Here is a 13,098-nt window from a genome sequence, read left to right as displayed (position 1 = left end):
CTGAAAAGAACGGCCTTACAAAAATCTTTTTAAAAGTGTATAATACACATTAAGCAGAAAGTACAGAACTCTAAATATCACTGTCATTACAATATTTTATGCACCTACTTCTTTCGCCTCTCCCAAATTCAAGAGAATCTTTATATTATTTTTTATAAAAATAAGGGACGAGACGAGCAAGACGTTCAGCAAATGGTAATTAATACGCTTGCCCATTACAATGCAGTGTCGCTCAGGATTCTTGAAAATCCAAAAATTCTAAGCGGCACTACCATTGCGCTCGTCACCTTGAGACATAAGATGTTAAGTCTCATTTGCCCAGTAATTTTACTAGCTACGGCGCCCTTTTGACCGAAGCACAATAATGCTTACACATTACTGCTTCACAGCAGAAGTAGGCGCCGTTGTGGTACCGTGTGGTGCTAGCCCGCATCCTATGCAAATGAACCTCCTCGCCTGAGCGCATGATAAAAAAAATTCTCATTTAAGTCTATAATTTAAAAAATTGTACATTCCCCCGATGAAACGGATTTTTCTAAATTAAATATTGTATATATTATCTTCGCCATCACAGCTTTAGCAAGACCTCTCGTAATATACATAACTATTCGGTATTATTACCATCCATCTTATGATGGACCGCAAATTTACGAAGGAAAAATACAGTATTTCATGGTAATAAAAACGAAGACAAAATAATCTTTAACCATTTACAATTCAGATTTCGGTATGAATTATATTTTGCCTCTATTTCTCGTCTGTTTATAGGGAAATTACAAATAAAAACTCACTGAAATCAGCTGGGTTGTGATGCCTGGGACATGCCATGCCAAGCCTTGCGAGATGCGGTACCATCGCATCAGTATCTCCTTGGTAAATGCAAAGTCCATCAGCTATTATGTACACCTGAAATAAAAAAAATGAGTTTGTATTTAAATTTACACAGGTTATTTCTTTGTTTATTGTATTTGAAATTTTATGATTAAAATTGAAAGTAGTACAGTTAATCACCTATTCACACACTTGTACCTACATATCTTATATCTTTAAACGAGCAATTCTTGTATATATATATAATCTGAATCTCGGAAACGGCTCCAACGATTTTCATAAAATTAAGTATGCAGGGGATTTCGGGTGTGATAAATCGATCTAGCTAGGTTTCAATTTAAAAAAAATGGTTTTATCCATGTTTGAATAAGAAACAGCTACAATAACATTAGAATACAAAGGTAAATTTCGCCACTATATACAAGACTATTATAGCTCAGATGGGACATTAAGACCCCGGTTCGAATCCAGATGTCCTATTAGTTTTTTTTTGTTCAAGTTTTGTACATTCTTAAAAATCCGAGCAAGGCTCGGTCGTCCGGATATTTATAATAATGTGAGTAAACCTCACATTATTATAAATATCCGGAGAGTTATTTCTCCAAAAGAACAAAAGTTCACTTACATGAGGACAATAATTATAAATATATTATATTAAAGAAAACATAATTATTAAAGTTACGGTTACTTTATACAATAATAATTTAAAACACGTTATGTTCTAAGATAACAAACTATTGTGTTTGACAGTGCTTTTTTAATTTAGCTTTAAATTTTGGAATATATAAAAGGCATTTATTTTGTCAAAATTGATTCCTTTAGAATTCTTTTCGATGTCATTATATATATATATATATTATATCTTTCGGCAAGTCCTTATATAGTAGCGCTCCCTCAAACTTTATCGTTTTCGTACCATAATTTGTCCTAGCTTTAGTTAATTGTAGTTTATGTGTGGTTCGAGTACCATGTTTATAAGATTTTGTCTTTTAAGTGAAATGAAATGAAATGAAATGAAATGAAATGAAATGATTTATTTGTATGAATCGTGGTAACATAGTTGTTAACAATTAATTGGTGTACAGCACAATTCGCCAATATATCGGCATACAAATATTTGATTGTCAATATTGGAATATCATATTTAATTTATACTTATACGTTCTTAATACACATTACATAGCTTTAATTCAATGAGATAATATAAAATAAACATTAGTTTGTAGGTACCTCTCAAAAATTACATTTGAATACTATTATTTTTGGCTAAAGAATTCTTTTAAACTATAAAAGCATTTATCTATTAGCCATAATTTTAATTTTTTATGCATTAATGTTTTAGGCATCTCTCTAATATTCTTTGGAAGGTGGTTAAATACCCTAATACACATAACATTTGCGTTATTTTGATGAAGCGCTGTTCTACAGTATGGCATCAGAAGGCGAGTTGGATCTCTTAATTCTAATATGGAATAGTCCTTTGCTGGTTTAAAAAGTTCACCATGTTTTTTAATGAACATACAAATTTCTAATATATATAGACCAGTAAGCGTTAACAGACGGTGCTTTTTGAATAATGGTCTACACGATTCTAGAGGACTGACATTGCATAAAGCTCTTATACATTTTTTTTGTGCCAGAAAAACATTTGAAATATTAGTGGAGTTTCCCCATACTATTAACCCGTACCGTAAAACTGACGCAATATAACCGTGGTATGCAGTAAGTGCAGCATTAAAGGATACAGTTTGTCTGAGCCTTCTTAAAGCGAAAACGAACTTATTTATTTTGCCTGCCACTGTATCACATTGAGCTTTCCAGTTACAATTGCAATCTAATATAATGCCTAAAAATTTTATTGTGTTTGTTTCTTTAATCGTTAGGTCACTGTGTGTTATATTTAGAGATTTATGTATTGTTTTATAGTTAGAAAATTGTATATATTTAGTTTTTGTCATATTAGCGAATAAATTATTCTCATTAAACCATGTCAATATAGTTTCTAAATTTTTATTAATAGTCATATTATAATTATTTATCGCTTTATGCTCGTCAGGAATAATTATGGATATGTCATCTGCAAATAATACACAGTTATAGTCAACCACATCGGGTAAATCATTCAAATAAATTAAAAACAGTAAGGGTCCCATAAGACTTCCTTGAGGAACTCCAAATTTACTAATTAAATAGGGTGACTTGTATGTAGTCATCTCCAGTTTCTCATTTATGTTATTTATTTCTACAATTTGTTGTCTATCGGCTAAATAACTTTCAATCCATTTTAGAGCAGGGCCTCTTATACCATATTTTTCACATTTATATATTAAGATATGATGATCAACAAAATCGAATGCTTTTGACATATCAAAAAAGGTTGATATTACAGGTACTTTCTTGTTAATACATGTAGTTATTTCTTCTATTAAGTAATAGGCAGCCAAAGTAGTTGATTTGTTAGCTTGAAATCCAGTTTGTTCTTTTTTTATAATATTATGTTTATTTAAAAAATGCATTATTCTTACATACATTGCTTTTTCCATTATCTTTGAGAAAATAGATATAAGAGTAATTGGCCGATAATTATTGATATCGGTTTTAGTACCCTTTTTGAGTAAAGGCTTAATAACAGATAACTTTAAGCTTTCTGGAAAGACACCCTGTGAAAAGGATATATTAATTAAGTAAGTCAAAATATGAGAGATATTGTGCTTGCAGTGTTTGAGTATATGTGTAGATATGGAATCATAACCTGTTGCCTTTGTATTTTTAAGAGAATTTATTATCTTTATTACTTCGTTTTCGGAACATGGAGAGAGAAATATACTATTATTGATTGCATTTATTTTGTATTTATATTGATTATTCCAATTATGATTACAATTTTTAGTCAAATCAATAAAGGAATTATTAAATGTTTTTGCAATGTCTGATGGATTTGTTATATCAACGTCGTTATAATGAATTAGGTCAATACAATTTTTAGCTATCATATTATTATGACTACCTTTTTTCTTTATTATATCCCATGTAGCTTTAGTTTTATTTTTTGAGTTTTGTATATATTGATTATTTAGGTGTCTCTTAGAGCAGTCAATACAAGACCGTAATATTTTGCTATATTTTTTTAACTTTATCTTACTTTCATGAGACTTTGATTTGTAGTGATTAAATCTCAACTGTCTTTTCTTAATACAAGCTACCTTAATACCTTTTGATATCCATTTATTATTGCCAACATAATTGGACATTTTCTTATTATATATGGGAAAGCAAAGATCGTATAACAGGCAGAAAAAATCATGAAAATTTTTGAAGGCTGTATTGGCATTTGACTCATTTAATACATCGATCCAATTTAGAGATTGTAAGTACATATTAAATTTATGTATATTCTCTTGACAATAATCCCTAATTTTTATAGACCAATTTTTCGGTTTATTTATAAATATTTTCGGTAAACTTACTAGTTGGCATGATTCATGATCCGATAGAAAAAGTTTAATTACTTTGCCTTCCGCTGTAGGAATATTTGTCGCTATTATATCTAGGCATGCTTGTTGTCGAGTTGGTTCCGTTATATTTATATTAATATTGAAATTACTTAATAGATTTTGAAATAATTTTGACATCTGATTTTCTTTTAATATATCAATGTTAAAGTCTCCGGCTAATATAATCTTTTTATTATTATTGATGGTTAATTTATGGAGAAGTAGTTCTAATTTTTCAAAAAATAAAGTAATATTTGAGTTTGGTGTCCTGTATATACAAACAATGTAGCAATTTATCGCTCTTACTTCAACAGCACAACATTCAAATATTTTTTCGGTTGAGTATTCAGTACACTGATCGAGAATCTTATAATCTAGAGATTTCTCCAATAAAATACAACTACCTCCTCGTCTTTCATTCAATCTACAAAACGTCGAAACGACATCATAATTTTGCAGTATGAGATTAGATTCTTCTCCCCTTTTTATAAAAGTTTCAGTAAGACAAATGATACTTATATCTACTTCTATTTCAGACAACGCTAGCTCAATCCATTCTAGCTTATTTAAAACACCAGCAATGTTTTGGTGCAAGAGATACATTTCCTTACATGGTTTATGGTCGAAAAAAATTAGCTTGTGTATTATTTTCTAGATTAATTGTTTGAGTCGCTTTATTACAATAGTTTTTAACTGACAATATCGTTTTATCATCTTGTGTAGACATTTCTTTTTGGTTTCTAACGCTTCTATTTTTGTATTTTAGTTTATTTAACCAATCCTTGCATACCAAAAATTCCTGTTTATAATGCTGACTTTCTAATTCGTTGTTGATGTTGTTGCAAACTTTATTAATATAATTATTTTTAGCATTATAGTATCCAGTATAATTTACATTTGAATTCAAATATTTACAATTTGGATATTGTTGACATATTTGTTTTAAATAGTTATTAATAAGAATTTCGTTAAGATGAGGATTTTTCACAATATTCAATATTATAATATCAGTACCTTTTAGGTAGCGTAGGAGGGCAGCAGTCTCAGACATAAATACGAACGGATTTCTATCGTGTTCGCCTAAACTAAGAATAAATTGGTCCGTTTGGCAAGTTTTTATTTTGAAACACGATTCGATTATATTTTCTGTACTGGCTGAAGGTTTTGTTTCTGCTGAGATTTCATATTTTGAAGTCAAATTAAACGTGGAGAGTCGAGAAGCCATACCCACACATTGTTTACCTCCAAAGATAAATAAACGTTTTTTCTTTTTGGATTTATTTTCCTCATGTTGCATGGATGTCGACACACTTTTTTTAGGCTTGAGATGATTATCATAGGGATTTACAATATCAAAATCAATCCTACGTTTAGCTTTTAAAGTTCTAACTGATGAGAACTTTTTGAATTTCTTATTAGTGCTATTTTGGTCGGTGTATATATTCAAAGTAGTTATTTTTCTTTCCAGTTCACTAATTGTCTTCTTTAAGAAATTGTTTTCTAAAATTAATTCTTCTATTTCACTATTTGCCTTGTCTAATAAACATTGCAACGTGAGAATTTTTTCTTTGAAATCATCTAATTCGCAATATATTGTAGACAGGTCCGGTAAGCTTTTATTGTCTTCACTAGTGCTAGGTGATGTTTCTAAGTAAAGGTCTTCCATACTCTGATTCTGTTTCCGTTTGCGTAAAGTGATGTATTCTTTTTCCATAATGACTGTTTATCCAATTTAGAACTACCTTCATGAATTCACTTTATTTATTATCACCTCGTGAGTGTTAGTTTCGTGCTAAAGTGGTTTATGCAAAATACATATCGGTGATAATTCGTTCAAATACACGTATAAATAATCAAAATATAATACTCTCACTATTGTCACAGCCAATCCAAAAATGTATGTGAACGTCGAAATCGTGTGTTGTTGCATTTATTCAATATTTAGTGTTAGAATCACTAGTAATGTATTTGTGATAACGTTGTTGAAGCACGGAGTACTTTTAAAAATCAAGGTAACACAGATTTATTTCATTAAAATTTTTACAAACTTTTCTTTACTCGGAGATCGGAGACACCAACACGATAGGAGTGTTTATATGTTTATTCACTGATTTTAAAGCTTTGTCCACAATATATGTTGTTAGTCGCGTATGTATTATTTCACTGCACTTGTTTTTAATTGAGAAATTTATGTTATTTGATTTTTAATATACAATAAATACGGAGTCAATGTTTACAGTGGCTCGCTGGCGCCCAGTGATTTGTGTATGTACGGAATCTAAGAGTATTTTCCTAATTAGTATGCATTTTTTGACTTGATAGTAAAAATAAACATAAATTGAAAAATAATTGAAGGAAGAAAGTTGTAAGTAGTTATTTGTTTTTGTTGTCGTTAGTTTGTTTTCGTAGCTGTTAAACTGGTAAACAATAGTTTGACGTACCGTTAAGTCAATATGGTTTATAATGATTTTTAATCAGACATCCGTTTGTTTTAAAAAAAATAAGTTAAGATTATTTCCTTAACAATATATTAATTTAGTTTTGATTTAGGAATGAAGACTTATTTAAATGAAATACATGAATAATAAATAATATTATGTTCGCAAGTATGTTTAGATAAGATTTACCGTGAGTAGGGTTACGTAATACATACCACTGACAAGATTAACCTCATTGATCGTAAGGATTATCTTAGTTTAAAATTATTAAATATTTCAAAAAAGATTATTAAGGGCAATTACGTAGTGTATACTACTTTATAATATGATGAAGAATGAAGAAATATTCGTATTGTATTTTTATTGTAGTAATGACAAAATTCAAACTAGTGTTTAAACTTCAAGTTATCGCTGATGAAACTGATGATTACCTGATGAAGTAGACTTCATATTGAACGCTTGATACTCGCCTCCTGGTGTTGCTAGCAGGCAAGTGGCAGGATAATAATATTATTAGCGAAATCAAAAAGAACCTAACCTGTCTTCATTTTTTCATTCTTTAAATTTCACTTATTTAATTGATACGCCCTGCCCATTACAAAGCAGTGAGAAACCCAAAAATTCTGAGCAGAAACATAAGATGTTAAATCTCATTTGCCTAGTAATTTCACTGGCTACGGCGCTCTTCAGACCGAAACATAATAATGCTTACACATTACTGCTTCACGGCAGAAAAAGGCGCAGCTGTGATACCATTATCTAGCCGGTATCCCGTAAAAAGGTGACTCCCACTGGTAAATGGATGGTAGTTGTCGCACGGTGCGAAGTAGTGTGGACCGAATTGAAGAATTATTTCACCATTGCTTAAAAAAGCAAGGCGATACATTGTCTTACTATTATCTAATATCAAATTCATCTTCAATGGGGTCGGGTCGAGTGACTAAGTAACACAAAAATGGCTGTAACGAACCTAAGGCTTGCAGGATCAATTTTAATCACTTTCTCATCAATATAATATGTGGAATTATTAAGGTATAGATAATTATAGGTTTTGAAGGTTCGCTTTCTAGCGGGGCGATGCGTATTTTCACGTTGCGATTCTAAAAAAACTTGTTCCATGTACAACCAAGTTGTGTGATATCAATTTACTTCCGTGTTAATTCCAGGTTGATATAACAACTTGATTTTATATTTTAAGATTATTTAAGGCGCGTTGGTGAAAAAAATATAAAAGTGACGATTTATACGATCGAGCACACATTGGTATAATTTTATGCTTGGTACATAATGTTACAAGTTAAATGTCCCCTTTTGTATTGTATGAATTATAATATATAAAATTTAACTGTGAATTTAATACTCTATATATATGAAAATATTGTATTTTTAAAAGTATTTTTATGGAATAGGAGCACTATTAATGAGCGTACGGGACACCTGATACAAAGTCATCACCGCCGCACACATTCTCAAAGGAATTGCAACATGAGCGTTATCGGCATAAAAATGGTGTACACTTTTATTTAAGGCTGCACAAGAAAGTTCATTCCATAGTTTGGTTGTACGTGAAAAAAAAATCTATGTAAACTGCACTGTAGAGGAACGCCAGACATGAAGATGGGGGGGATGTTATCCTAAATAGTGGCGTGTCGTACGAAGGTGGAATTAGGTAGTAAGAATCAGATCAAACTGAGTGCTTGAATGTAGTATCCCTGAATTAAACAAGGTTTAAAAGCATTTCATTGACGTAATAAACTATACTAGTGGTTGCCAAGAGGTCGAAATTCAACCATAATTGATTACATTTATAAGTTTGAACTTTATAAGGGTTTATTTGTCAAAGACTCTATAATGTATGTGTGCGTATGTTGTGTGTCATTCAAGCAGTAGTGTGTGTAATGTTTATTTAAATTAATTTAATGTAAAATTTATAAGGAATTTTATGTAAGAAAAAAAGCTTTATGCACTTCTTTTCTATATAAACTTTAACTGTGTTCAATCTCACGTTCTTCCATCCGCATATTTTTTTTAAAAAAGGGGCACAATGTTTTGGCTAACCGTATTAATATAATTATGGATAATTGCCGCTAAGCCAGACTTTTCAAAGAAGTCAATGCATTTCACGATCGCTTTCACATGTTTTATCTACCTAGTACCATTGTATCTAATTATCTCCTACTAGCTAAGGTGTCGGGTCCGAAATCCTTGTTTTAAGGAGGATATACACTACGCATATAACGAGTTACGACGAAACAAAGCGAGTGAACAGAAGAGCAAAAGCTTCATGTGTAGAGTAGACGCCATTACGATGAATATATGTATCGATCATGAAAACAATAGACTTTTTATCTATCAAGCCTTATTAAGATTCTGTAATCAGCGTGAATGCAAATTATATTATGATCTCTATATACGTAACTAATTTAAATATCGATGACTTATATAATTAAAAAAACACATTATAATATGGAGGCAATTAGGGACTATTTCTACTATTGTTATGAATACAATTATTTATTAATTAGTTCCTCTTACACCGCGTTTCTTGTTACAATAATTTAAACAAATGTCAGAAATACTACAAGTACAATATAATGACTATGTAGATTATTTATGATGAAACAAAGAGACTTTACGTGTTTCAACAAATAATACAAAATTGCATTTGACGGTATGTCATTTAAGCATTCGTTTGTGTAATCTTCTAGTGATGCGTTGGGATATGGCTGTCAAAGCTTTAACGAAGATTGACTACTCACCAGATATAACATATTTTTATACTTTAACAATGCCGGAAACAGGAAATGTAATGCTTAATGCATACATATATGTATACTTGCTAATACCCTGCGACTTCATCCGCTTACACGCGTCACGTTCCTCTAAAGTCTGAACTTCTAGAATCAAATACTTCAAACATTAGATACTCAGACTCCCCCCGATGTTGTAAAGACAGATCTCACAATGGCATTTGACCCCATTTATCACTTTTTACTGATAAAAAATAAAACAAAATTATGAAAAGACATGCTCTTACCATCATCACTAAGGGTTATAAATGGTTTCATATCTAATTCCTACAAATATAAATTTTAAGGTACCCCTCGGGATTTATATTTCTAGATACTTTAGTACTTATAAGAAAAAATTGTATTTAAACAATAAATACTACGCTTCTTCGTCAGTTTAACTGTACGCCGATGAAAATTCTGAAGAATTTTATAATGGAGAACATTCTGGACGTGATACGAACGATATCCATAATTTTGGGCAGGGTACTGTAACGATTGTGCTGCTGTCGAGAAAAAAAAAAGCTGACTGTATGGATATTATGATATGTACGATCTCCTTATTATAAAGGTACATTGCCCGACATTCTTAGTAGTTAAAAAGTAGTTGTGTCTATTAAGGGCAATAGTCGTAGGAATTGTTCGGTTTATTATGAGTAGCTAAAAGTAAGCTAAGCTATAAAATACAAAATTTACCACTATTTCTATTATTACTACTTGTATTTCAGAACCGATATGAGTTGAGACCTTCAAGGTCACTCTCACACCAGACGCGACCGGAACGCATTTCCAAGAGCTCTGGAATTGCTGATGTCCATGGCCACAAATTTTCAATAGGGTAAGATGCTTGCCCAAAAGTCCCCACCCATATAAAAATATGGTATTGACTCTTCACACTACATATATGTCGGTTAGCTAGAACATATTTGGTATTGGTTTTCGAATCAATATTAAATCATGGAAATATTTGCAATGCAATGAACTCGTCTTGCCAATAGCAAAATACATAAAAGTTCTTGGTTATAATAATAAAATATGCCTAATTTGTTGCATTTTTGCGCAACCTGGTCAGATTAGACAAGGACATAATATGCAAAATTGTACGTTTTGTAAACGGCGAGTGTTCTTCTCCCTTAAATCAGCATCTATTTACCATAGGTGTGATATATGTGTGACATAGAGTCCTTTGTCCAGAATATGCATGGAGGCAGAAGAAACGGTAAAGAACGAGCTTACAGAGTTCAGGAGTGTGGTGGAACAACAAGCACAAATGCTTCGGTCTCCAACATCGCAGCATTTATTATGACAGAGGAGAACAAAAGAGCATAGCACCTGATGATATGTAAACATCGCAGCAATCTGAAAAGGCTGCTTTCTTGGACGGCCTCAAATGGTCCAATCGAGAGGCTAAGTGCGTAACAGCCCACTCAAACTAAGCCATTTTGCATGATTACATACATACTATATACTCACGTCTTTTCTCCGTCGAGGTAGGCAGAACTCTCTCAACTTTTTGAATCATTATATCTCAAAAACGGTGGCTCTTAGGAAAAAAAAGTATTTAGACATTTTTAATATATAATTATCTTATATACAATTTTTTTCTATGCTAATTTTATGATAAATCTTACCGTTTTGTTGAAAATTACGAATTTGTGACCCCGAGAAAATGGGAATTTTTTGCACGTGCCGGATCGATGAGGACTTTTCACATTTAATTTATAATAGTGTATTGAACAATCCTACCAATTTTCAGCCAAGTGGGAATTTTAGTAACTTTGGATATCTAAATTAACTTGACTATTGTGTTGTTAAAATTCAGACGGAGAAATTCTACAGATCAATCAATTCAGACATAATATAAGAAGAATTATTATGAAGATAAAATCATGAGTTGTTCGCAATCACACTTAAAGCGGTCCCTAGTTTTCTAGTCATCAAATACTCATTAGCCTAGACTACTTAGCGAAAGAAATATATGCAAGACATACATATTATGTAAAATCTAGTCATCAATATCAGACTGATATAACTCAGATTTAATGCACACTACATTGTCTCATTTTAAATGTGAAGATAATAAGCCCATCCAATAATTATAAGGAAATCAAATTGGCGTTATTATAATAATATTGGCTTACAACAATGACGTTCTATACATAATAATATAGAACGTCATTGGCTTACAAATAAAAATTATACGTTTTTAAAACTTACAAAATTTCAGCTTACAGTATTCTTTCTGTATTTTTGTTACGGCTGAGAGCTCATGTTTTTAAATGTTTTATACTTTCGTATCTGGAATTCAAACCGGTATTATTCGAATTCATATTTCGAAGCAACGATTTTTATTAATATTTTTATAGCGGCATATAATTTAAAAAGCCAGCTATCCTGTTGGTATTCCTTTGTTATTGCAAGATTGCTGGCTAAAATATGCTAAGAACTTAACAATTAAAAACGCATTATTTCATGGACATGTTCCACATAAAACGTTGTTGTTAAAAATTAACTACTCCCAGGCGAATGCAACGAAGTAGAAATTTTATGGATTCTCATAATAATATATCCGTAATACTTAATGGTATTTGTGGTCACGGAATTCTGTAAAGTGCAGTTAATACAGCCACTTACACGTGATAACGATGTTAAAGTAATATGTGACCTTATTATTATATTCCCATATTACATAATGTAGCAAATTTTATATAGAAACATATTTTACTACTAGCTCACCCGTTATAATGAAATTGTTTCACAGCAGAACTAGTAAACCGTGCGTTAATAGATTCTATCATAGAAAATATGTACCTACTTACAAAACAAATATTGGAAATAATAATTATGGGTCCCAAACCGGAATTAAAGCTATCCTATCTCTCAAGCAATAGCAATGACAGTACAATATTGTATATTTTATAAAAAGGACGCACAAAAAAAGAATGGCTAGGAGAGTTTCTTGCGCCGCTTCGTTTCTCTCAGAGCGCCATTTGTTTCCGAAGCGGTAGTAGTATCTAGTATATTAGAAATGATATCAAAAATAATTGTAAAAGAATTAATTTTGAGAAAAAACTACTTTTTAAGCCAAGTCGACTAAACTGCAATCCATGAAGTAATCCCCGTTAAAATCTGTTCATTAGTTGAGGAGTTCCATGAAAACAATAATAATGGCACTAGATTTATATATATATTAAAATTTATCACGATTGATAACTCAGGTCTAATAACTGAACCCCAATTATATTTCAAACCATTCACCCTTGTAATTAGAAATCTCAAAGGTCATAAATTTTTGACCTGAAAAAGTATATGAAATTTTATTAAATTAAATGCAAATAGGTAATGAGATACCTAATAAGGTAAGTAGGATGAAGGCATCCATGACAACATTTGTGGTTTTACTGGTTTTAACAGTTAACAACATTTTAACCTTAATTAGAACCAACGAGAATTTACTTTAGTAACTTAAAAATAAAGTTGCTTTCGATATAAATTGTAACGTATCAGATGCCGTTGAAATGTAATTGTAATTTATTGCTCGGTTGT

General features: G+C 31.1%; 1 protein-coding gene across 2 annotated transcripts in view; it reads right to left on the bottom strand.

Annotated features, from left to right (window-relative positions):
• LOC126976589 (ATP-binding cassette sub-family G member 1) overlaps positions 1-13,098 on the bottom strand; it is a 118,514-nt gene that overhangs the window by 13,974 nt on the left and 91,442 nt on the right. For both annotated transcript variants that reach the window (XM_050824986.1, XM_050824987.1), the window contains exon 6: positions 792-906. In XM_050824986.1, coding sequence (XP_050680943.1) covers positions 792-906 — 115 coding nt within the window. The remainder of the gene's footprint in view (positions 1-791; positions 907-13,098) is intronic.

This window comes from Leptidea sinapis, chromosome 41 (genome assembly GCF_905404315.1).
Source record: "Leptidea sinapis chromosome 41, ilLepSina1.1, whole genome shotgun sequence".
NCBI classification, from domain to species: domain Eukaryota; kingdom Metazoa; phylum Arthropoda; class Insecta; order Lepidoptera; family Pieridae; genus Leptidea; species Leptidea sinapis.
Note: the sequence above shows the minus strand (reverse complement) of the source record. Positions and strands in the feature narration are given on the sequence as shown.